General features: G+C 39.3%; 1 protein-coding gene across 2 annotated transcripts; it reads right to left on the bottom strand.

Annotated features, from left to right (window-relative positions):
* Nucleotides 1-358: 358 nt before the first annotated feature.
* Nucleotides 359-20,593, bottom strand: LOC119916473 (nebulin-related anchoring protein). 2 transcript variants are annotated; one of them, XM_038736504.1, is made up of 43 exons: nucleotides 20,354-20,593; nucleotides 19,655-19,749; nucleotides 19,400-19,487; nucleotides 17,925-18,029; nucleotides 17,359-17,466; nucleotides 17,095-17,202; nucleotides 16,866-16,970; nucleotides 16,464-16,571; nucleotides 16,274-16,381; nucleotides 15,880-15,987; nucleotides 15,323-15,439; nucleotides 14,421-14,525; nucleotides 14,070-14,177; nucleotides 13,669-13,773; nucleotides 13,387-13,485; nucleotides 13,136-13,240; nucleotides 12,904-13,011; nucleotides 12,691-12,798; nucleotides 12,368-12,565; nucleotides 12,184-12,288; nucleotides 11,981-12,079; nucleotides 11,794-11,898; nucleotides 10,922-11,029; nucleotides 10,564-10,721; nucleotides 9,576-9,729; nucleotides 9,339-9,443; nucleotides 8,284-8,382; nucleotides 7,872-7,976; nucleotides 7,625-7,732; nucleotides 6,959-7,072; nucleotides 6,656-6,853; nucleotides 6,203-6,307; nucleotides 5,859-5,957; nucleotides 5,603-5,707; nucleotides 5,385-5,492; nucleotides 4,981-5,292; nucleotides 4,779-4,883; nucleotides 3,956-4,054; nucleotides 3,690-3,794; nucleotides 3,470-3,577; nucleotides 2,291-2,602; nucleotides 1,616-1,771; nucleotides 359-1,481 (listed from the first exon to the last, which is right to left on the bottom strand). In XM_038736504.1, exons 1-43 carry the CDS (start codon nucleotides 20,417-20,419, stop codon nucleotides 1,191-1,193), a joined length of 5,415 nt encoding a protein of 1,804 aa, XP_038592432.1. In that variant the 5' UTR covers nucleotides 20,420-20,593; the 3' UTR covers nucleotides 359-1,190. The 2 variants fall into 2 exon arrangements, with proteins under 2 accessions (XP_038592432.1, XP_038592433.1); XM_038736505.1 differs by lacking the exon at nucleotides 17,925-18,029.
* Between the last annotated feature and the right edge of the window lie 560 nt (nucleotides 20,594-21,153).

Below are 21,153 nucleotides of genomic sequence, written 5' to 3'. Positions count from 1 at the left end.
AGGATCCATTTCCCATAATGCAACTGGGTTCACAATGTTTTTTAACACATGTAATATGCATTAACCTTTTCCTAAGTGGCCCTTTACAGAAAATATTACAATCTTAACTTGCTCTTTCTTACTCTATAGGGCAACTCAGGTGTGTTAGTAAAATGGCACACACTATATCACCGGTGGGGTGGGGCGACGGCTGTGGTGTTAAAAACAAGCCTGTTGTCTATGCCACTGTCCACACATTCATCAGCTGGATCAAAAGCAAGATCAACTAACATTAGTCAACTGAATTACAGTAGTTCAGTAATTACTGTGGCGTTGAAACATGTTTTTCAAATTTTGGGATGAAAAACAGACAGCTTAGTTTGCCTTGAAAAAAACGGTTTATTTTATCTGCAATAAAACCAAGCATTTACTCCCAGCCCAGCTTTGAGTTAAAAGGGGCACCGATACAAACTTAGCAAGCTGAACCTGCCAGACAAAATGTAGATCACACATCATTTCAGTGGGCCTACACCTTCTCACTGAGCCTAGCTCAAAGTGCACTAGATGGCAGAACCCGTAAAAAAAACAACTGCATGTTTTGCATGACTGCAACAAGGCTTTGTCTGTGCTTTGTTCATTTGCAGCATGTGTTCTTCTCTAAAGATTAAAAAAACAAATGATGACAACAGAAATCCTTTGCAGTGCTGGCCATTTAGCAATCTCTGCACCACCTTCATATCGTTTAAACACACTTGAAATACAAACGTTCCATTTGATAGTTTAGTAATTTAGTAGAATTGTTTATGTTTTTGCTTGAACTGGTGTTGAACATGGTCCTTTAGAGGCAATTTAACCCTTTCACAAGGTTTAAAAATAAAAGTCAAAAGTACCATAGATTCAATCTGAAAGTAAAGCTTCTTTTGCTCACTACACACGATCCTTTAAACTAACTTGACAAGTCCTGTCCTGATTCAACATGCTTAATCCCCTTGGTAATCATCTTAACTACATTTTACAGTTCATTGTTGCACCTATAGTAGCTCTGTTAGACATTGGTGTGTCATCAGAGTCACAACAGTCATTTCATCAAAGTAGATACCACAAATACCACTGGTAAAGTAATCCACTCAGTAAAAGTTAATATCGCACTTTCTGAAAGTGGTCGTTTCTAACGTTCTCTAAACACTATCATCTATAAAAACGCCTCTGATCTATGCATCTTTTATCGCAGCAGCTTTACTAGACGTGGACGTCTTTACTGTGTTCTGGAGGGCAGCCGATGAGGAGGTGGTGCTGGACTTCTTCTCCATGGATTTGAAGGAGGTTGTGGTGGTGGTGGACCTTTTCTGGACAGTCTGGGAGGTCTTCTTCCTTTTGACATGAAGGACCTCCATGGCGTCCATGTTGACGCCTTGTTGAATCACCTCAGTGGTCTCCACATCCTCTGAAGTCTGCTGTTGCTGCTGCTGCTGCTGCTGCTCCATTTGCTGCTGGTGATGCAGCTGAAAGGAGCACGTGGGAAAAGTTATTATTTTTAAAAGACCCCGCCCAATATATTGTATATGAACTGTTTGTCCCATACACAAAAAGTTTGTCTGTAGGTAATGACTACACTTCATCTTCCACGTTCCCTCACCATCATCATGTGCTGATACTTTGCAATAGCCTCATCAGTGCTGACTCCCTCGGCTAGCCCCAGCTCTGCAGCCCGACGGGCGAGCTCGGCCTTGTGGGAGCCGGGAGGGGTCCAGCCCGCTCCTTTCATCCAGTTCAGGTCTGACTTGTAGTTCACCTGCAACAAAACGGAGCAACAATTGGAGTTGTGTATTGACACTGTAGGAATCAAATGTGGGCCTAAAAGACAAACACTAGGTGGTGTTATTGTCTCACCATATTCCAAATTAAAGTGATCAAAAAAACACTTTTCTTACATTTTCTTATACCTTTTTACATTTTAAATTAAATGGGCATTATACTGTCAAAACATTTCATGCAACTTTTGCAATGTATAGTAAATGTAAGCACTTCCACTGGTTTTACATGTGGGGGTGTCCACACACACATTCCTCCAACATATCATGCCCTGAGTCCCAAAAGCCGAGCAGTAATGCAATATTTCTACATTTGAATACTACCCTTCCCCAGGTTTGACATCCAGCAAACAAAAAAGTGCCTATTTGATATAGAGCAACCTTAGCATTCACCATGGAGTCGTATTTCTGTCCAATGTTCCCTTTCCTTTTAGCTCAAAGAAATATATAATTAATGAAATTACCATAAAGAAAAGCCTTTAAATCACTGTATGACTTACATCACTCTGCAGCTTGTAGGCCTGCTTAGCATGCTTGACATTGAGCTGCTCAGGGTCACAGGTGTAGTCGTGGAGCTTGTGGCGGTAGGTGAGGTCGCTAGCCTGCGCCTGACTCTTTTTGGCCTGCAGGAACTCAGGTTGGTCGGCATGGATTTTGTAGTGGCCCCGCTCATCCTTCGACTGGCGTTTATACTCCAGGTTGCTCTGAAGTTTGCTGGCTGCTAGAGAGTGCACCATCTTGGGGTCGTCCTCCACACAGCGCAGCCCCACCTGCTGGCCCTTCTCCTTAAGATGGGACTCCTTGTAGCGGAACTGTGGGAGGGAAAAAGGGACAGTTTTCACTTTTCAGATGCCTTTTACAGTATATACTGTAAGCCAATAAAGCTGAAACACAGGAGCTATAAAAGTCTAGGAGTTTCTAACTGAATTAAAATGAATTAATTTATCATTGAAGTGAAAAGGTCCCTAGTAGGCCTATTAATGAGGTTATTTCCCCAAACAGAGACTCAAAAAAGGAGGGAAGGCTAATAAGCATGTGTACTGACTCAGCAGGGACTTTATTAAATTAGAAAAGCTGATCTACAGGAGAAAACATATTTAAAAGCATTAGCTGCAGAATGCCTGAAAGTGTTACTGCACCATATTCTATTAAATTGTAATATTTTGAATATGGTGTTTCCCTTTATACAGATGAAGATTAACCATAAATTGGTGCAGAAATATTCACCAGAATGCATAAAATTAAGTCTTTAATGCTCAAAATTTCCTGGGGGAGGACCCCCAGATCTTCCTCTTCATTTGTGCCCTCCACCACTGTAACTAAACCAGTGCTCTAAGCTAGGTTTGGTCTCCCAGGTTAGGCTATGATGTGGAGGCTGATCACACTTCTTCATTATGGACCATGATTATTGACTTGGCTGTTTATACCAAAATTCTGAGTTTGTCTGCTGATTTTTTTTTAACAATTCCCGAGGATTGAGAAGTGATGTGGTGGACTGGGCCAAATTTCAAATCTCGCCTAGGGCTCCAACACTGTCAGGGCCGGCCCTGGCTATATTCATGATAGTAAATCATTTTTGGTCCTGTTTTGTCCCCTCATTATGATGGATTAAATAAAATAAAAGGTGCATATAAAGTGTTTCAACTGAAGGGACAAACTGAATTATCACATGAACTCACATCACTGGCAATTTCTCTGGAGGCCTTGGCAGTTTGGAAGGGAATAGCATCCAGCCTCAGGTCATAGCCCAATGTCTTCACCTGCTCCCCAGATGCCTTATAAACTTTCTTCATGGGAAAAGATAAAAATTTCACAATGTGATTTTGGCATCTTTCCACATGGATTTCAAATCCTTTGCTTGTATTTAGGATTGTGGGAGGTGTCTGAGAAGTGCCTTACATCGCTTATCTGCTGGGCATTCATCTTGGCTCTGACAAAGTCTGGATCATCTGGGTGTAAAGTGTACTTATGCATGTCATTATTCTTTCCAGATTTGTACAGCCTCTGAAGTGTAAAGATAGAAACAAAATATCAACATTGTCATTAGCAGTCCACAACATTCAGAGGGTTTCAGTTTAGGATTTTACAGTTAGAACAATAGAAGTTCCTTAAATTAGAATGAGACTTTGAATTATTTCTTAAGCATGTTCATCTTTTCTGCCCACCTCACTGCATTGTTGATAGCTCGTCTTAGCATGGACAATATCAGGAGAGTCAGCCACTGAGGTGAACCTGAGGCTGTCTGGCAGCTGACGATACTTCTTCTGCATGAAGGAAGACCACACAAAATTTAAAAGTAGGAAATACAAATGTTTGGTCATGTTTAAAATGAAATGTATTATAGGCTAAATTTAGTATACCTGCCTTGAAAGAAAGGATATGGTCAGTGAAAAATTAAAGTGGTACATTACATTTGGGTACCAAAATAAAAATAAAATTCAGGAATATTACGGGAGAAAGATTCTTTTGTTTTACTTTTTACACTTTTTTTTTTTTTATAGCAACACTAATGCTACATTGACTTTAAAGGCAAATACAGAACAATAAAACAAACATAAAAGACACTAGATAGATTTTTTTTTGTTTTCAAACACAAAACCTAAAACAATATTTTGTAAAAGTGATTTCATATGTGAATATATTTGATATATTTAGCAGCCGATAGGGAGTTTAATTAAAAACATACACATGATGGGTATTTTATGAGCTTATTACACTATTTACAAATTCAATAAGCTTTTAATTTGACAACTTTCAGAACAACAAAACAATAAATAAGAAAAGGTTTCAGCAGTCTTGCCCAGAATTTTATAGCCGGCAGTCAAAGGCTTTGAAATAGCACTTGGACCATAATGTAAAGATATAAAAATGTTTGCTTGTTGGTCATAATACTATGAGGGCATGTGATGGGGGAGGTGTGTAGCCAAAATCGTGGCTACAGCACTGTAGGTGCTAACATGTATTTTAACAAACACCATTTGTACTCACATCACTTATAAGTTCTCCAGCCTTCTTAGCTGACTCCAGTTGAGGAGCACCCACACCGTCCCAGGCCACTCCTTTCATGAAATTTAAGTCTGCTTTGTAGAGTTTCTAGACATAAGGCAGTAAACTGTGTCAGCCAAGTTGAAACACATTAGTAATGTCCCTTTTTCTCTCCTCCCATCTATTCCTCATCCACACCTCTTACCTCACTCTGCAGGTTGTAAGCCGTTTTGGCCCACTTGACCTTCATATCATCGGGAAGCACTGTGTACTCATGCAGTCTCTTCCTGTAGTCCTGTTCGCTGGCGAGGGCCTGGGCATTCTTGGCCGTCACCAGATGAATCATGTCTTGCGTGAGGTGGTATTGCCTGTTGGTCGTCAGCGCGTCCTTCCGGTACTCCTGATCACTGGCCAGCCGGCTCGCCTGCCGGCAGTGCAGCAGACCCGGGTCGTCTAAGGCGCTTTTGATTCCAATGTGCTTCCCTTTTTCCAGCAGGTGGTTGTGTTTATAGTTGTACTGCAGAGACACAGAAGTAATAGCTTTAGTTCACTTTATTAAAGTGATATTTTTGACTTTTCTGTTTTTTCAGCAATAATGTATGATCTTACATCACTGGCAATGCCTGTGGAGCTCTTGGCAGCCTGGAAGGGGATGTCCTGCATGGTGAGTTTGTAGCCCTGAGCCCTCAGAGTGTGCCAGGACTCTCTGTACTTGATCTGGAGCAGACAGATAACCAACCAATATATTATTAATCTTAAAATAACACAAATTATAAAAAATAAGTCACAGATGTTTACAGTATATTGTATGGTGCACAGGTCAGTACCTCACTAAAGTTGGCTGCATTGATCTTTGCTTGTGTAATCTCTGGTCTCTCAGTTGTCATAGTGTAGTTATGCTGGTCATTCACCCCTTTCTCTTTGTACAAACGCTGGGAGAGAGATAAAACACAGTTTATAATTTGAAGTCTTTCTAAATGGCAGCTTTGAAGTACTGAAACAACAAGATCTGACATGTTCAACTTAATATAAATAAAAAATCAAACAAATAGAAAGTCTAAAACAATAAGCTCATTATCTCACTTCATTTGTGATCTGTCCACTGAGTTTGGCATGGACGATGTCTGGAGAGTCAGCGACAGAGGTGTGTTTGAAGTTGTATGGCTGCTGACGGTACTTTTTCTGTTAAAGAAGGAAAAACAAAGTTGGTCTCTGTTAAGTGTTTTGTAGACTCAGGAAAATCAAGTCAATGTTTTGTTTTCTTAACAAAATCCAGAAAAATGACAATTAACATCAACACACAAGACATGTAGATTAGACTTTTTAGGATCTAGACCCACATGTAGGCAGTATTAAGTACTGTATGTATGTACAAATTGAAAAAGAAATAAAAAAACCAGAAGAAAATATCCTAGAAGATGTCCTACATCACTGATGAGGTCCGTGGCCCTCTTGGAGCCTTCAATCTGCAGTGCCCCAGTGGCGATCCAGGCTGCACCACGCAGGTAGTTCAGATCAGAGCGATACACGCTCTGTCACAAACACACACATGAAAATACATTGTTTTAACAACACAATTTTTTCAACTTTCAAACATCCAGTCGGTGTAACTGTTTCTCAAACTAGACTAAGTATCAATTTACTAATATGAAATACTGTTTGTATTGTATTGTAAGTGCTGGCTAAAACACTAAAGTATTAAAAAGTTGAAGCACTTAGATTCAAACATGTTGGAAAGTTTGTATGGCATGTTTATGTTTTGACCAGTTATTGAAACATTTGCTGAAAAAGTATAAATTACAAATTGATATGGCACTCTTCTTTTTAATTGAATACAGAGTTGTTATGGGAGACTGGAGTGGTCTGCTGTCTCAACTCACCTCACTCTGTAGAGCGTATGCTCTCTTGGCCGCCTGCACCTTCATGTCATCAGGCAGTGAGGTGTACTGATGCAGGGTGAGCCTGTAGTCCTGATCACTGACCAGCGACTGGGCCTTTTTAGCATGGGCGACCTCTAGCATGTCCATGGACAGGTGGAATTTTGACAGCGCCTTCGCTGAGTCCTTTTTGTACTTAATCTGGAGTGGCACAAACAGACAAGGGAGAGAGTGTGTTTGTAAGGTAATATATAATTTGAATTTGTTTCATTTTTGTCTGCTGAGTTACACTTAATAAGCACTTACATCACTCTGTAGCTTGCTGGCATTGACAGAGTGAGCAATGTTCATGTCATCCTGCAGTCCCTTCAGTCCGATCATCCTCCCTTTGGTCTTCTCAAATTCCTCTTTATACTTTTGCTGAAATGAAAAATCATTGACTTTCAAGATGTTATAGTAAAATGAGTACAGTGAGATGCTGCATAAAATGTCTCAAGGCATCCGTGTGTGTGCAATGCTATTTTTGATGGTTTTAAATGTGAATAATTAAGTTCTTTGTATCTTTACGTATAGCTAGCTTTTTTATTTCCTTTTCCTTTAAGGTGGGTAGATTTAATTGATATGAACTTAGGATAGGCATGTATACGCTTTTGCTTCAGCCTAAGCCCTTTCAGTCTCCATGTATTGTTTGCGTTTACACACATAAACGAGTGGCATCTAGGGGTGTAGTTGCAGATTGCAGCGAACTGAATACCCCTCGCCTCAACGTCCCCTTCCAAGTGTGTAGGAGAACCTACGGCGGCCGTGAAACTCGCAATTAAAGCGAAAAGACCTCTCTAGAGCGAGTGTGTGATTTGTCCGTTGTGGTCTAGTACAGAAACATGGCAGTGCAACTTTTCAGACAAATATTTTTTTAGGCCCACAGTGAAAATTACATGACATGATAACAAGAAGTTTAAGTTGCAAGCTCACATCGCTGAGGATCTCTGCAGATGCTTTGGCGGACTGGAAAGGAATGGCATCCAGACGTAGCTTGTAACCGCCATCACGTATCTTAGTCCAAGATTCCTTGTAACGGCTCTGAAAATGCACACAACGGAGGCGCACACTCAGTTTCATCTGGAAAATCTCACGCACAAAGGCTGCAGACTGGATGGTCAGTTAGCTGTTTGACGGATTTCATGTGTCTCTATGTCATTTCTTGTGAGTGTGGTTTTACCTCACTGAGGTTCATAGCATTGAGCTTGGCCTGAACCATCTCAGGCAACTCTCCACTGAGTGTGTAGTTGTGCTTCATGTTTTCACCCTTCTCCTTGTACAGCCTCTGTAAAGAAGAAAGCAGGACATTACTGATCATTCAATTTACCTTTACAGATACCCAGTATATCCCTCTGTCTGTTTATATCCCTCATATTTACAGCAGTTACAGTAGAGGCCATATGTGCAGTAGTTAAACAAGTTTGGCCAAAAGGTAAGTAAATAAGAAAATCACAGGTATACATTTTAGCAAGATGTAACGAATCGTAATATTGATAAGTGCCACAAATAATCCGATTTACTGCATTTTAGTTGCATATTGTATCATATGCATTAAACAAATGATTGAAAGAACAAATGACAGTTTGACTTACATCAATGGCCAGTTTGTTGCTGAGTTTGGCCTGGACCATCTCCGGAGTGTTTTCAACACTGGTAAACTTCAGACCACTCACATGCTGACGGTACTTTTTCTATATTAAAAAAAATACAGAAAAATGCCAGAGTGATGAATATCAAAAGACTGTCATAGTGAAATGAAGCCATAAAAACAGGTGCAAGTGCATTTGATGACCAGTAGAGAACACAATATTATTACAAACAATTGCACCAGCAAATAAACTACCTGGAAAAATGAAACAAAGGGAAATTGGTCATTTTCTGTAAGATGGACAGATACACAGTAGATACATACTGTAGATAGATATCTGTGTGTCTAAGTCTGTTCAGGAGGAACTCAAGGCTCTGGTCTATTTAAGTGCAGTCTGTCATTTCATGATCTAATGTTGGTAACCCTGACTGGGATGACCCTTAAAATAAGTGGTTGCTTGTGAAGAGGTTATGAATAGTCTGGTGTTGCCAGTCTGCACTAGATGTGTCACAAAACACGCAAACACATAAAACATGTTTATAAAAAGAGTCTGGTGATGAGAAGGATGACAATAAAATTATGACAATACAAATTGAATCGTTTTTATATGCAACAGCTTCAGTTACTATAATCAGTCTGGTCTCTTGTTATAGCCATGTGGAGTCCACATACTTAACCCAGTTTCTGGAGAACAGGAGTGGTCCTCTTTAAATACATTCTGATGTAAGTGGAAAACCTAGATATGTGCTTTCCAGTCACATGTTACACAATCACGCTTATCACTTTCTCATGCTCTCTGTGTTAATTTACCTACATATCTGTAGCTATTAATAGCACTTAAATATGGTTAATTAAACACTGTATTATAATTGGGTTAAATTACATATGAGTTCCAATATAGTTACCATAAATTAGGGAAATATTAATAAAGGTGAAGGATGGAAACAGACTGTTGCCGTAGGTTTGCATTTAACTACACAAGTGTAGACATTTCTCTTTTTATTTAATATTGCTAACCATTTTAGCAATGCATTCTGGGTGATGAAGATTGGAGATTACCTCGCTGACGAGCTCCCCGGCTTTCTTCGCCTGCTGGACATCCAGTGATTTTGAGCCCTCCCATCCGACGCCCTTCATCCAGTTCAGATCTGACCTGTACTGTTTCTAAATACAGACACACACACACACACACACACAGATTTCAATTTCAAATGCCAAATTCTTGCATCTATAGTCCTGCAGATCACTTTCACTTTAAAACAAGTTGTCATTTGGATGTCTAACAACTAGACTTACATCGCTCTGCAGTCCATAGGCCTTCTTAGCCCAGGCAACATTCATGTCAGTTGGCAGAGTGGTATACTCATGGAGGAAAGTCCTGTAATTGGTCTCGGTTGCCAGGTCTTGAGCCTTCTTGGCATGGCTGATGTTAAGCATATCCAGAGAAACACTGGGGACGAGATTAGTTTCATACAGTAAATTAAGAGTTTTGTTCCAAAGTGACACAAGATTTAAGATCAGTTCGCGTGGTACTGTATTTGCTGAAGCTGTGCTCTTTGGTTATTGGGGTCATTCCCACTTAAAAAGAAGGATACTAAAGCACCTCATCATGCTTTGGACTTTATACAGGTGAAGGGCTGTTTATCTATTTATCTATTAGTTAAAAAGTGCTTGTAACCCTTTCAAATGACTGCTGTCATGAAAGTAAAGCCAGTTATTTGACCCAATATCAGCAATTTTAAATGCTAATGAATTTGCTTAGAATGCAAATTTATCCTATAGAATGTAACTATCTATGTTTTAAAAAGATATATTACGTTTTTTTAGTCAGAATTTACACCTAAAAATGACTTTGAATGTTGAATTATAACCCATTACCACTTTTAGAAAACATCCTTTAGGAATTTGAGAGCTCTTAAATCATCTCAACGGACACAACGTTCCCCTCTGAGGCAAACATCTGCACTTGTTTCACCAGGGCTCAAGGACACTTACAGCAGAGAAAGAAAATTCAAGTAATTCAGATAAGGGCATTTTACATGAACTTTTACTTATTTGCTGAAGAGGACAATGTAATAGAAACGGCACCTCCACACTTTTGTCTGCTTCCATTTTAAACCAGCTTTAAATCAAAGGTTCAGCAAATTCTGCATTTTATTCTGCTGTTTATCTTACCAGCAACTACAGTGAACTGTATTCACCTGGCGTCTCAGGTGTGATATTCAATATCAGATAAATTTAGGTCTGAAGAACCAAGATTGGAGACAAATATAAATAGCCTCACCTGTATTTGGTCTTAGTGTCCTCATAGTCCTTCTTGTAGTGTTGGTCACTCTGTAGTTTGGTGGCCCGAGCAGAGTGGGCCATCTGAGAGTCATCACTGACTGACTTGATGCCGATCACCTTGCCTTTGTTTTTCTCATAGTTCTCTTTGTATTTGACCTGCAAGGGGACAAGATATGAGTGGTTTTACCAAAATGCCATGTCTATGAATTTGTCTAAATTTATTACATTATATTACAAATTTCAGGTAATCTGCTAATATTCAAGTTAATATTTATACATGACTGCACTTGGGGAAAAATACTACTTTTCTCCTCAGGTCAACCTAAAGGATGCATACTGCTTTTATAATAACTCACATCACTGGCCAGGTCTCTTTTGGCTTTAGCAGTGAGGATGGAGAGAGAGTCCAAACGCAGCTCGAAGCCCTTTTCCCTCTGCTTTTCCCAGTTGCTCTTGTACACTTTCTAAAAAAACACAAAAGTGGACATCTGTGTTAACCTGTATTTGTAAAGAAAAAAGGTCAGAAATAGTGAATCTTCTCCATTAAATAATATTTCAGAAATAGGTGTAATTAGTCATTTCTACTTTAATTGATTATAAAAAAAAACCTACATGTAAGGAAGAGAAATGGGGATATAAATGTAATGTAAGGAAGGATTCTAAAATTTTCCTCAGCTTTTAAAGTTGCATGTAAGTTGGTTTTCAGGAAGATTTATCAGAAAATCGAGGGATATAAATTAATATATAGTAATCTAGAGTATTGTTTTGTTCCTGTCCTTTCTGGAAGATTCCCCAGTGTTTTTTTGTAATAGGAGGTAAAACATTTTCTCAACTTGTTTTAAAGATACAACACACAGACCTTGTCTGCAAACAGAATGTAAAGTTGCACAGTACTTCTTTAGTACAGGGATTGTAAGGACTTCTATTTATGTTAATTGACCATGAATAAGATTTTTATGTTAAAGATTGCGTGGGTCTAGTGCCAATTAAACAGCTAAAGTGCATTATGTCAGTAAGGCTTTGGACACATGACATATTGCATAAGAACGGCCTTCATTACAGGTCAACAGAACCGCAAAGGTGGAGCAGAATCTACCTCTAATAATCATTCACATTCACATTGTTATACTATAAAGCTAAACTATAAAGATATGATACATTATTAACTCTTGTATATGCCATCTTTTTCATATATCCTGCTCATTGCAATGAAATTCACTGAACTTACCCCACTGAGAAGATCAGCGTTAGCCTTTGCTTGTCTGAAAAGGGGCTCATCTTTTGTCATGGTGTACTGGTGTATTATCTGCTCTGTGTCTGCTTTGTACGCCAGCTGAAAGTCAGAATCAGATAGGCATATGATGCGACAGTAACTAATTGAATGCGATTGCAGCTTTAAAGTAAAGACACTTTACGTTGCTCTGCAGCTCCTGGCTCTTCTTGGCGTGTTTGATGGAGAGATCGTCCGCCACGTGGGTGAACCTGATGCTGTCTGCCTTCTGACGGTATTTAGTCTGTGAGAAAAGGGGCATACAGTAGATAAACAGTGTGCCTTACACTCTTGTATAGTTTATTAACAAACACAAATATGCACAAAAAAACACAGAATTGTACTGACATCACTAAGCATGTCTCCAGCTTTCTTGGCCTGGGCAATGTTCATACATCCTTCAGTCTCCCAGCCCACTCCTTTCATCCAGTTCAGGTCTGAACGATACTTGTTCTGTGGTGCAACAAAAACATTAACTATGGGAACATTTAAAACTAGGTCACTAGGATCACCCCTTTCTCTCATCTCTCACCTCGCTTTGCAGCGAATAAGCCTTTTTGGCCTGCTGGACCTTGATGTCATCAGGCATGACGGTGTAGTCGTGCAGCTTTGTGCGATATTCCAGGTCACTTGCAAGGGCCTGAGCCTTTTTGGCATGGCTCAGGTTGATCATGTCCAGAGGAAGGCTGTACTGGGCCTGGTTCTCTTTGGAGCCCTTTTTGTACTCAATCTGAAGTGGTAGCAATTTAAAAAAGGGTTCATTTTGAGTGTATGACTGTGTATAAAGTATGTGCGAGTGTGCTGTTTGAATCAGAAATATGCTGTGGTGATATTTATAAAATGCCTTCTGCTTACATCACTGCTCATCTTGGCTACTTGAAGAGAGTGCAGAGTCTTGCAGTCACTCATGTTGAACCCCACTGCCTTTTCCTTGTCCTTCATGTAGGTCTCTTTGTATTTAATCTGAAACACATTAATCATAGTTAAGAGTTAATCATATTTGATTAAACCCACTTAGGTTGTTGCTCAGACATTAGCTCTGTCTCAGAAGAGTGCGTGTTTACTTACATCACTGGCAAGGTCACGGGAAGCCTTAGCTGCTTTGACACTCAGGTCGTCCACGCCAATGTCGCAGGCTTTAGACTTGGTTTTCTCCCACTCCTCCTTATATTTAATCTGGAGTGATAAATTCAAATGATCACATTATCTCTTTGAAGATTGAGAAGATTTTTCTGTGACCATGTGAATGAGCTTCGATGTGTTCATGCATATGAGAGAAAATATCTGTATGTTAACATACGTCACTGCACAAGGCAGCATTGGCTTTGGCATGTTTGATTTGGGGCAGGTCCTGGGATAGTGTGTACTGATGTTTGGTCTTTTCATAGTCTGCTTTGTAATTTTGCTGAAAGACACATGAAACACATTCAATCTCTAGAATTAGCTCAGTCCTCAGTACAGGACAGTCTGTGGCTGAAAGGTACTGATAAAGCTGGTTTAAATCATTACTGATCTTTGGTAGAGTATGTTGTCTTTATGTAGTTCACTTACCTTGCTGACAAGCTGAGCGTTTTTCCTAGCTAAAACAATCTCAGGTGTGTCTGTCACTGGACTGTACTTGACCTGGTCAATGTGCTGCCTGTAGTTCTTCTGCAGTCATATAAGAGACAATGTTTTTTTTTAACGAATAATTAATAGATCACACAAGATGATCCACCTACTGGGGATCATAATGTTTTTGTTGTAATTTCTAATGTAATTTGCAGATATATTGACTTAGTACTGTTAAAAAAAAAGACAATTAAGGCTTGGATTCAATTTGAAAGAACTCACATCTTTCAGCGGGTCCAGTTTCCTTTGGCTTTGGTAGCCTGGTGTTAGGGTGGCTGGGTAGTTGTATTCACCCTGCTCCTGTTCACAGCCTTGTTTATATGAAATCTGAAATTTTCAAGAAGGCTATGTCAGTGATGACTACTATTGTTAGTAGTAACAAATGAATCCTCAAAAACCATAATTGAAAGTAAACATTTGTCAATAGATGATATAATAAATATAATGCTGGTCATTTCCATGTTTTTTTGAAAGAACACCCATTTAAAATCCAAAACGTCAAAATAGCCCAAAGGCAAAACTATATCTACACAGAGCCCATTTGGGATGTTAATAATTTGCACAAATCTATTGATTGCAATTTAACATCCATGAAAGAAAAGTCGGTGAAAAACAAGACTTACATCACTAGCTAGTTTCCTGGCTTTCATGGCATGCATGGTCTTCTTATCGATTCCTGAATCTTCATAGTGGCCCTTCATATTGCTCGTGTACTTCTCTTTGTACTTGTTCTTTTAAAAATGTAGAAAAATATAAAAAAAAACATTATGCAGGACTCTCTAATATAACCATAACTTTCATACGTTTGCACTCATGACATACACAGTAAAGTAACATATGTCATTTTATATAGTAATATAATAATATTTTGACAACAAGGGGTCACAGCTATTTATAATTTGTACATTTATAAATAAAATAACTAGAAAGAAATGATGTTGAATGAAATGTATGACATGGTGTGTCAAACTTACATCACTTGTGAACTTGGCAACTTTAGCAGCATTTTGAAACTGTGGTGTTTCACAGAAATTGATGCTGTGACCTTTGGTATTCTCCAAGTCCTTCCTATACTCCACCTGTTTAGAAAATGTGAAAAATGAAAGCAGCTGCTTTGTCTGTTTTTCATTGTAAACTCCTTTTGAGGTTGTTGAACACTCAGATCTGAACCTTTTGTGACACCATGTTATGTGCTAAATATAAAGTGCCTGCCACTAATCAGTCACCATCACTCGCACTCGATCATAACTGAAGAGGCACAGAGACGAACACATTTAATCCTAAACATGCCTTACTGAGCTCAGAATTGACAGCATGGCATCATTAAACTTGTGAGTCCCTCTACCACTACATTACCACATTTTTGTTACCTTTTAAACGTCCAAGCTAAATCACAACGTTGTTCACAGGCAAGTAAAAACTATTGTTGTTGAATAATGTCTTAGTGAGGTTTATATTGGAAGATAAGACTCAGAATATATGCTAATAGCTAACATGTGTATGTCATATTCCCCAGGCTCAGAATAGTTCCTCAACTGTAAAGCACTGTGTCCCTGTGTAAGGAAATATTAGTTTGATGGGATGTCCCAAGGCCTCGGAGGTGAGCTGTAACCCCACCGGACAGGCATGTCAGAGATGCCAGAAATGTACGTTGTGCGGCTTCATGTTTGCTACACCTGGACACAGTGTGCCCAATATTTCACGCTCTGAAAACACACACAGAGCAGCAACATTTTTATCTGGGTAAGTTTTGTCATAGACTTTAGGGGAGATTTAACGAAATATATAAAAAGCAGCTTGTTGGATAAAGCTAGAAATAAGACAAATGTCTTGTTTGTGTTTGCCTTGAGAGGCTGACAGTCGCGGACAAGCTCACCTCACTGACAATCTTGTTGATCTTTCGGGCGTTCTTTAGGGCCAGATTGTCCTCGGATGTCAGACTATGGAAGTGTGAGGTGCCCTTCATCTTGTTTAAGTCCTTCCTGTATTTTAGCTGCAAGGGGATGAAAGTGATTGATGATTTAGCACATATAGGAGGACAACATGATGTATTTCTGTAGGATCAGGAGATTAGGGGCGCGCACACACATACATACACATACACACACAGTCTAATTTAGCCAGGGTGGAGAGTTTTAAGAATGACAACATGGGGAGGCTCACTCACTGTAGTCCCTCATCTATTCTGCCTCAGTGATGACAGACGATAGATCAAGCTGAAGCTCTTACATGCTACAACCAGTTCACATGGTTACACAACTGTCACAGGCTCCCTTTTTAACTGCACAACAGACAGACAGACCTTACAACTTTTATATTGTTAGACCCAAGATGTAGTATAATTAGGATCTAAACTGTGTGTTCATCAAAAAGTGTTTATCTGCATTAATGGTTTGCCTTGGAAAGCAAAGATGCTGTCAGGTTGATACTCACGTCACTAGCATTTTCCTGAGCCTTCTTCGCAAGATAATAACCAGGAGTGATCATGGCAGGGAAACTTCCTTTGCCTCGTTGCTGCTCATACTCCTCAGTATAGGCAGTCTGCAAGCAGAGGGTAACTTGTTTAACTCAATTCACTTGTAATACCAAAAATTCAGGTGTAATGTAAATAGTTCATAAAGTGCTGTACACTATTTTCTAAAAGCTTTTTGTGTGTTGAAATGAAATCATATGGGCTAAGGCGTCAGCCTTGTTAATGCATCATCCTGGGTCTGAATCCCAAACTATGAAAATCCTAAAAATGAAAGGATGTGTCCAGGTGACCTAGAGTTTAAAATACAAACACTGTATCCTCTTTCGTGTAAAACAGTGGGACTACACTCCTTACCTGGCTGAAGGTCTCTGCATTTTCTCCGGCGTGAACAGCTTCAGCCACTGCTGCCTCAGTACTGGCTTTACCCTTCATCTCCTGTTCGTACATTTGACGATACTTTATCTGGTGGGAAATAGGAACCATTAACAATGGGTCTGCAACAGTGTTTGTATACATATGCATACATTTTATATCATCTACTTACATCACTGGCCTGCTCACTGGCCTTCTTTGACATCTTGTATCCAGGTGTAATATGTGCAGGAAAACTACCTTTACCTTTCTGCTGCTCATACTCTTCTGTATAGGCATACTGGAGGAAGAAACACAATGATTCAGGCACACAGTAATGTCTGTTTAAATGAAATAAAACATACTCCTGCCCCTAAGGGGACATGTGCAAACTGAATTAAAAAAATAAAATCTCATGCTCATCAAATACTTTCTCATGAGCACCAGCTAGTATCTTGGGCGCACCTGATACTTTCACGTGAGCAACAGATAGTATCTTGTGAGCACGAGAAACATGATTTTATGGTGGGGTGGGGAAATGTCCCCTTAGGGGCTCCGTACAAAGTCATCATGAAAGGCTTAGTAAAAAGCTTACATCGCTGACAATTTGTCCTTGTTTCTTGGCCAGAAGCACCTCTGGGGGGTCAACAAATGTGGTGTACTTTGAAACTCTCTCCTCGTGTCCTTTTTTATATTCCAGCTGAAAAGAAAGAAAATAATTAGCTTTCTTAAAGGAAATTGGCTGTGGGACTTAGGACAGTTTAAATTTTGGTTGTCTGTCTTGTCCAGAAAGGTACAAGAAAAAAAAAAGTATAACCACTTACGTTACTGGCCAAAGTACTGGCTTGTTTAGCAATCTGGTAACCTGGGGTGATCATGGCAGGGAAGCTGCCTTTTCCTTTTGACTGCTCATACTCCTCCATGTACTTAACCTGTCAAATAAGCACAAAATCAATCAGGGCATTTTACCAATACTAATGCAAAATTAGTTTCAATTTAATTTTTATATAAGCTATTCACACAATCTACACTAGAAACAGTACCACTTTATTTAAAGTTGTGTAAATAATTGAGTGGTGCCCACTCACATCACTCATGGTCTTCTGGGCCTGAGACATTGTCACAGTCTCCTGCTTGGTCACCATGCCTGAGTGCCATGTCTGCTGCTGTGAAAACTCAGACTGAGACCGAAAGGCCTGTTTGGATATGGAAGACAAACCTGATCATTTCCAACAATTCACAGGACAGGTCACGACGCACCTTTCATGCCTGTTGGACCTTGTTAAATACCTCTTCTCTGCTTTACTTAGCCTCTGTAAAGTGATGTGGAAATTTAATACAGTGCAAATAAGTATTCTGCATGGCACAAATAAAACATCTGAGCAACTTCACATCCTACACCTAATAGAACAGAGACGATGAGGTTTAATACATTAACAGTGACAGCCTAGAAAAATAAGTTACCTGACTACTCATCTCAATATAGATTTTTTTGGAGTAAGATCTGGAATGTCTGCACAATTTTACTTATGTGGAGTGTTGCTTTATACATTAAAGATATGCAAAACAACAACATATTTATGGAAACATTAGAATTTGGACTGGAACTCCCTTTAACTGGATGTAAAGGCCAGTTGCTCTACTGGGAGCTCACCTGGCTGGTCATATGATTGTCTAGTCGAGCCTTCTCCAGCTCCATGGACCTCATGTCTTGGTGGAAGGAGGACATAAAGCGCTCGCCATCTTCGCGATACTTCAGCTACAGGTGCATATAGACGAAAGCGTTAAGCCAAGGCCAGAACACATCTGCACGTGCGCACACTACACATGTGTTTACAACATCCACTTTAGTAGTTTGATGCATGAATCAAGAAAAAAAAACGGTCAGCCCTGACTGATATTACCCCAACCTCAGATCCATATAGGCAAACATCAGTCTATTCTTATTTTGTCAACTTCAAACCAGACAACCTGAGCTCACATGCTTAATGATGAAGGGATAATATTAGTGTGCTGGTATTAATAGATGAGATGTTCCAATCAAGAAAGGTCCAGAATGGAGCACTGAGTGGTGAAACTCTGAGCTGTTCGCAAACGATCTTAAGCAGTAAAAATGTTCAAAACTAATATTAGAATAGCTGTGCTGTCACTGACAAGTGACTTCCATGGAGCATCATTGATTAAGGGCTAACAAAAACTACTTTCTATCAAAACTCAGGGTGGTAAGGTAAGTATCAGCCAAAATTAAAAAAGTTACTGAAAACAAGCCCTCATATCAAATATCTAGAAGTTAGGTCTAAAGGCCTTCTAGGGAAATATAGCAGTAGCTAATAAGCTTGGTAGCCTACTGCTAATATAAGCATTGCATGAACTCGTAGACAGAGACAGACACAGACAGACAGGAACAGGTGGCAGGACAGAGGATAGGAAGGGATGTGAGGCTGATTTTCTTGACGTATAATTTTAGCCCCCTGAAGCATAAAGTGGGCTAAGCAGAGGGGGTGTCTCGCCTCTGTCATGGGAACAGAAATAACCCAAGCCGCACTCTCCATTCCACAACGCTGCCATCACCGTGGACTCAAAGCAGCCATCCACCACTCTCTCTTCCACCCACAAAAGAGGGAACATGACCTTTTTTATCTGACAGCAATGGATACATCTGCTTAGGGTCAGATCTTGAGCTTTCTGACTGTTTGTGTGTTTAAAGTTAATAGATCTGTGCAACCTGTGAGGCTACCAGTGGTTTTGTGTGATCTTGAGTGATAAATTTAAAAGCAGAATGTCCATTTCCAACTACATTTTGGGGATTTTAAAACACAAATATTTTTGCCCATGCAAAAATATTGTTGTACTAAACAAGAATAACATACAATTGACAAATTTAAGTCTTTTAAATTCAAGTGTAATACCTGCATCAATCACTTTATATAACACAATGTTCTAAACTAACACAATGACTATGAATAGAAATATCCACAGTAAGTCTAGACAATGATAAATGGCCATTTCACTCATGGCATAGACTGTGACTTATGTCAGCCTGTAAACAATTCCTCTTGACTCAGATCAAGGCCAAAATATTTTGTCTCACGTTGCTGCTTGTGTGTTTTGCAAGTGACATCATCTTACCTCACTGCTCGCCTTGCTTTGCTTTTTTGCATTGATGTTGACAGGGGTCTCGTAGACACTTGTGAATGTGTTGTTTCTTGGATTGTGTCTGAAGGGATGGGATATAAAAAAAGCCATCATTTTAATTACCAATTTTGATGGAAACAAATTGAAAAAGTGGTCTATTTTTACACCAAAATTACCCCTAAAAATTTTGGGGGATTTTGCTTAAATACTAAGTTACATCATCAGGTGTTACTGGAGCCTGGTACTTACACGGAGCAGTATGGCCTCTTCTTGTGGCTGACAAAGTTATTGGCAGTGAGCACCATCTTACATACGTCACAGTGAAAACATGCTTTGTGCCAGTTCTGAGAGAAAAAGACAATTCCCGTTATTTTACAGGGTCCTTAAAACTGAATTCTAATCCCTAAATTCGGAAACACGACTTTGATCTAGTTTATCATGTGAAGACAGAAAATTGTTGTTGGACAGGCAATCTCTGATAGATAACATCAAGTTAATAAGATAGCTTTTATTGAACAAGGCCAAAAATAACGGCAGCAATCACAGCATGATGTCCCATATGGACTCGCTGACTTGTTCTTAAATATAGATTTTATGTGACTGTTAAAATGTACACCTCTTGTTTTCTGTCTCACAAGCTAGTTCATAAAATTTCATATTATAGAATAGTCATTTTACATACACTTTTTGTACTGTAACTGGCAAATGTGCCTCTTTGCACACTGTTACATGTGTATTTGATGTAAAGACATACTTGGAATAGATTAAATGGTGCCATATTTAGGTTGTTTGTGTTTTTCTGCAGTAAATCTCATGTAATTGAGGTGGATTGTTATCACAAAACATCTGCAAATGCCTCAAATATCACCTACAAATTTACACTTTGACAAATATGTTATGTAGGAGGTTGATTGAGAAATATAATAAATCACAATAATTCTGTGTTACCTGGTCAATGCAGTTGATCTTCTCAGCTGGGTAGACCACGAACCCACACCTGGCACAGGACTGCATGTTGAATGCGTGCCTTTTCCTGAAAGGAAAATTATCAGAAGAAGTGAACAAGTGTGAAATGTCAGCCAAAAACAAGAGTCAGGTTAGTCAGGCAGTGGAGGAACTGGCAGTGTCTCCCAGACAGTTGTGATAGTGCGTCTCTGGTGGTGGTAAACTTAGCTCTGTGACTGTCAAACTTTGAAACTCTCTCTTACTTGACACCAGGTCCCATGATGAACCAACCCCCTTCTATGTACCATGCTAGAGGACTGGCTGAGTCCAGCTGTCTGTCTGCAGGAAAAGAGAGAGAGAGACAGAGAGTTCACATGTCACTATACATGTGTAATGATCCAGAGTTGGACAGCTGGTTCAGTGTTGGGTATCTCGCCATGACATAATGAGATAAAAGAGTAATACCCTGTGTAATAGTTTTACTTTGTCTTACTTATCTTCATCAGCTACAGTAAGTATGTTGACACCAGTGGCAAATTGTATGCTTATTTCTACTTCGATTAAATTACATTATGGAGGCAAATATTGTACGTTTTACACCACTACATTTAGATTATAAATACAAAATATTAGTCTAAAGGTATGATTTATTAATAGTAGTATATAATGTAGTTCAAATGAACCCACCTTTACACTTTAAAGTGAAGTAAACATTAATACTTTGCACATTTTGAATGCAGGGCTTTTAAATGTAAGAGAGGATTTTTGTGAAAATGAAATGACAGAATAATACAACGGGATCA

The sequence above is a fragment of the Micropterus salmoides genome, unplaced genomic scaffold (genome assembly GCF_014851395.1).
Source record: "Micropterus salmoides isolate LMB-PRFRI ecotype aquatic unplaced genomic scaffold, ASM1485139v1 Ms_hic_scaffold_21, whole genome shotgun sequence".
Taxonomy (NCBI): domain Eukaryota; kingdom Metazoa; phylum Chordata; class Actinopteri; order Centrarchiformes; family Centrarchidae; genus Micropterus; species Micropterus salmoides.
The sequence above is the reverse complement of the archived record's forward strand: the minus strand, read 5'-3'. Positions and strand labels throughout refer to the sequence as shown.

Excerpts from the sequence above, each read along its gene's own strand:
- LOC119916473 (XM_038736504.1), bottom strand. The coding sequence starts at position 20,419 with ATGCAGTCCTGTGCCAGGTGTGGGTTCGTGGTCTACCCAGCTGAGAAG. Across the intron at positions 13,241-13,386 it reads ACGCTCAGCTTGTCAGCAAG|CAAAATTACAAAGCAGACTA; the intron begins GTAAGTGAACTA and ends TGTGTCTTTCAG. Across the intron at positions 9,730-10,563 it reads GACACTAAGACCAAATACAG|TGTTTCTCTGGATATGCTTA; the intron begins GTGAGGCTATTT and ends TCTCGTCCCCAG.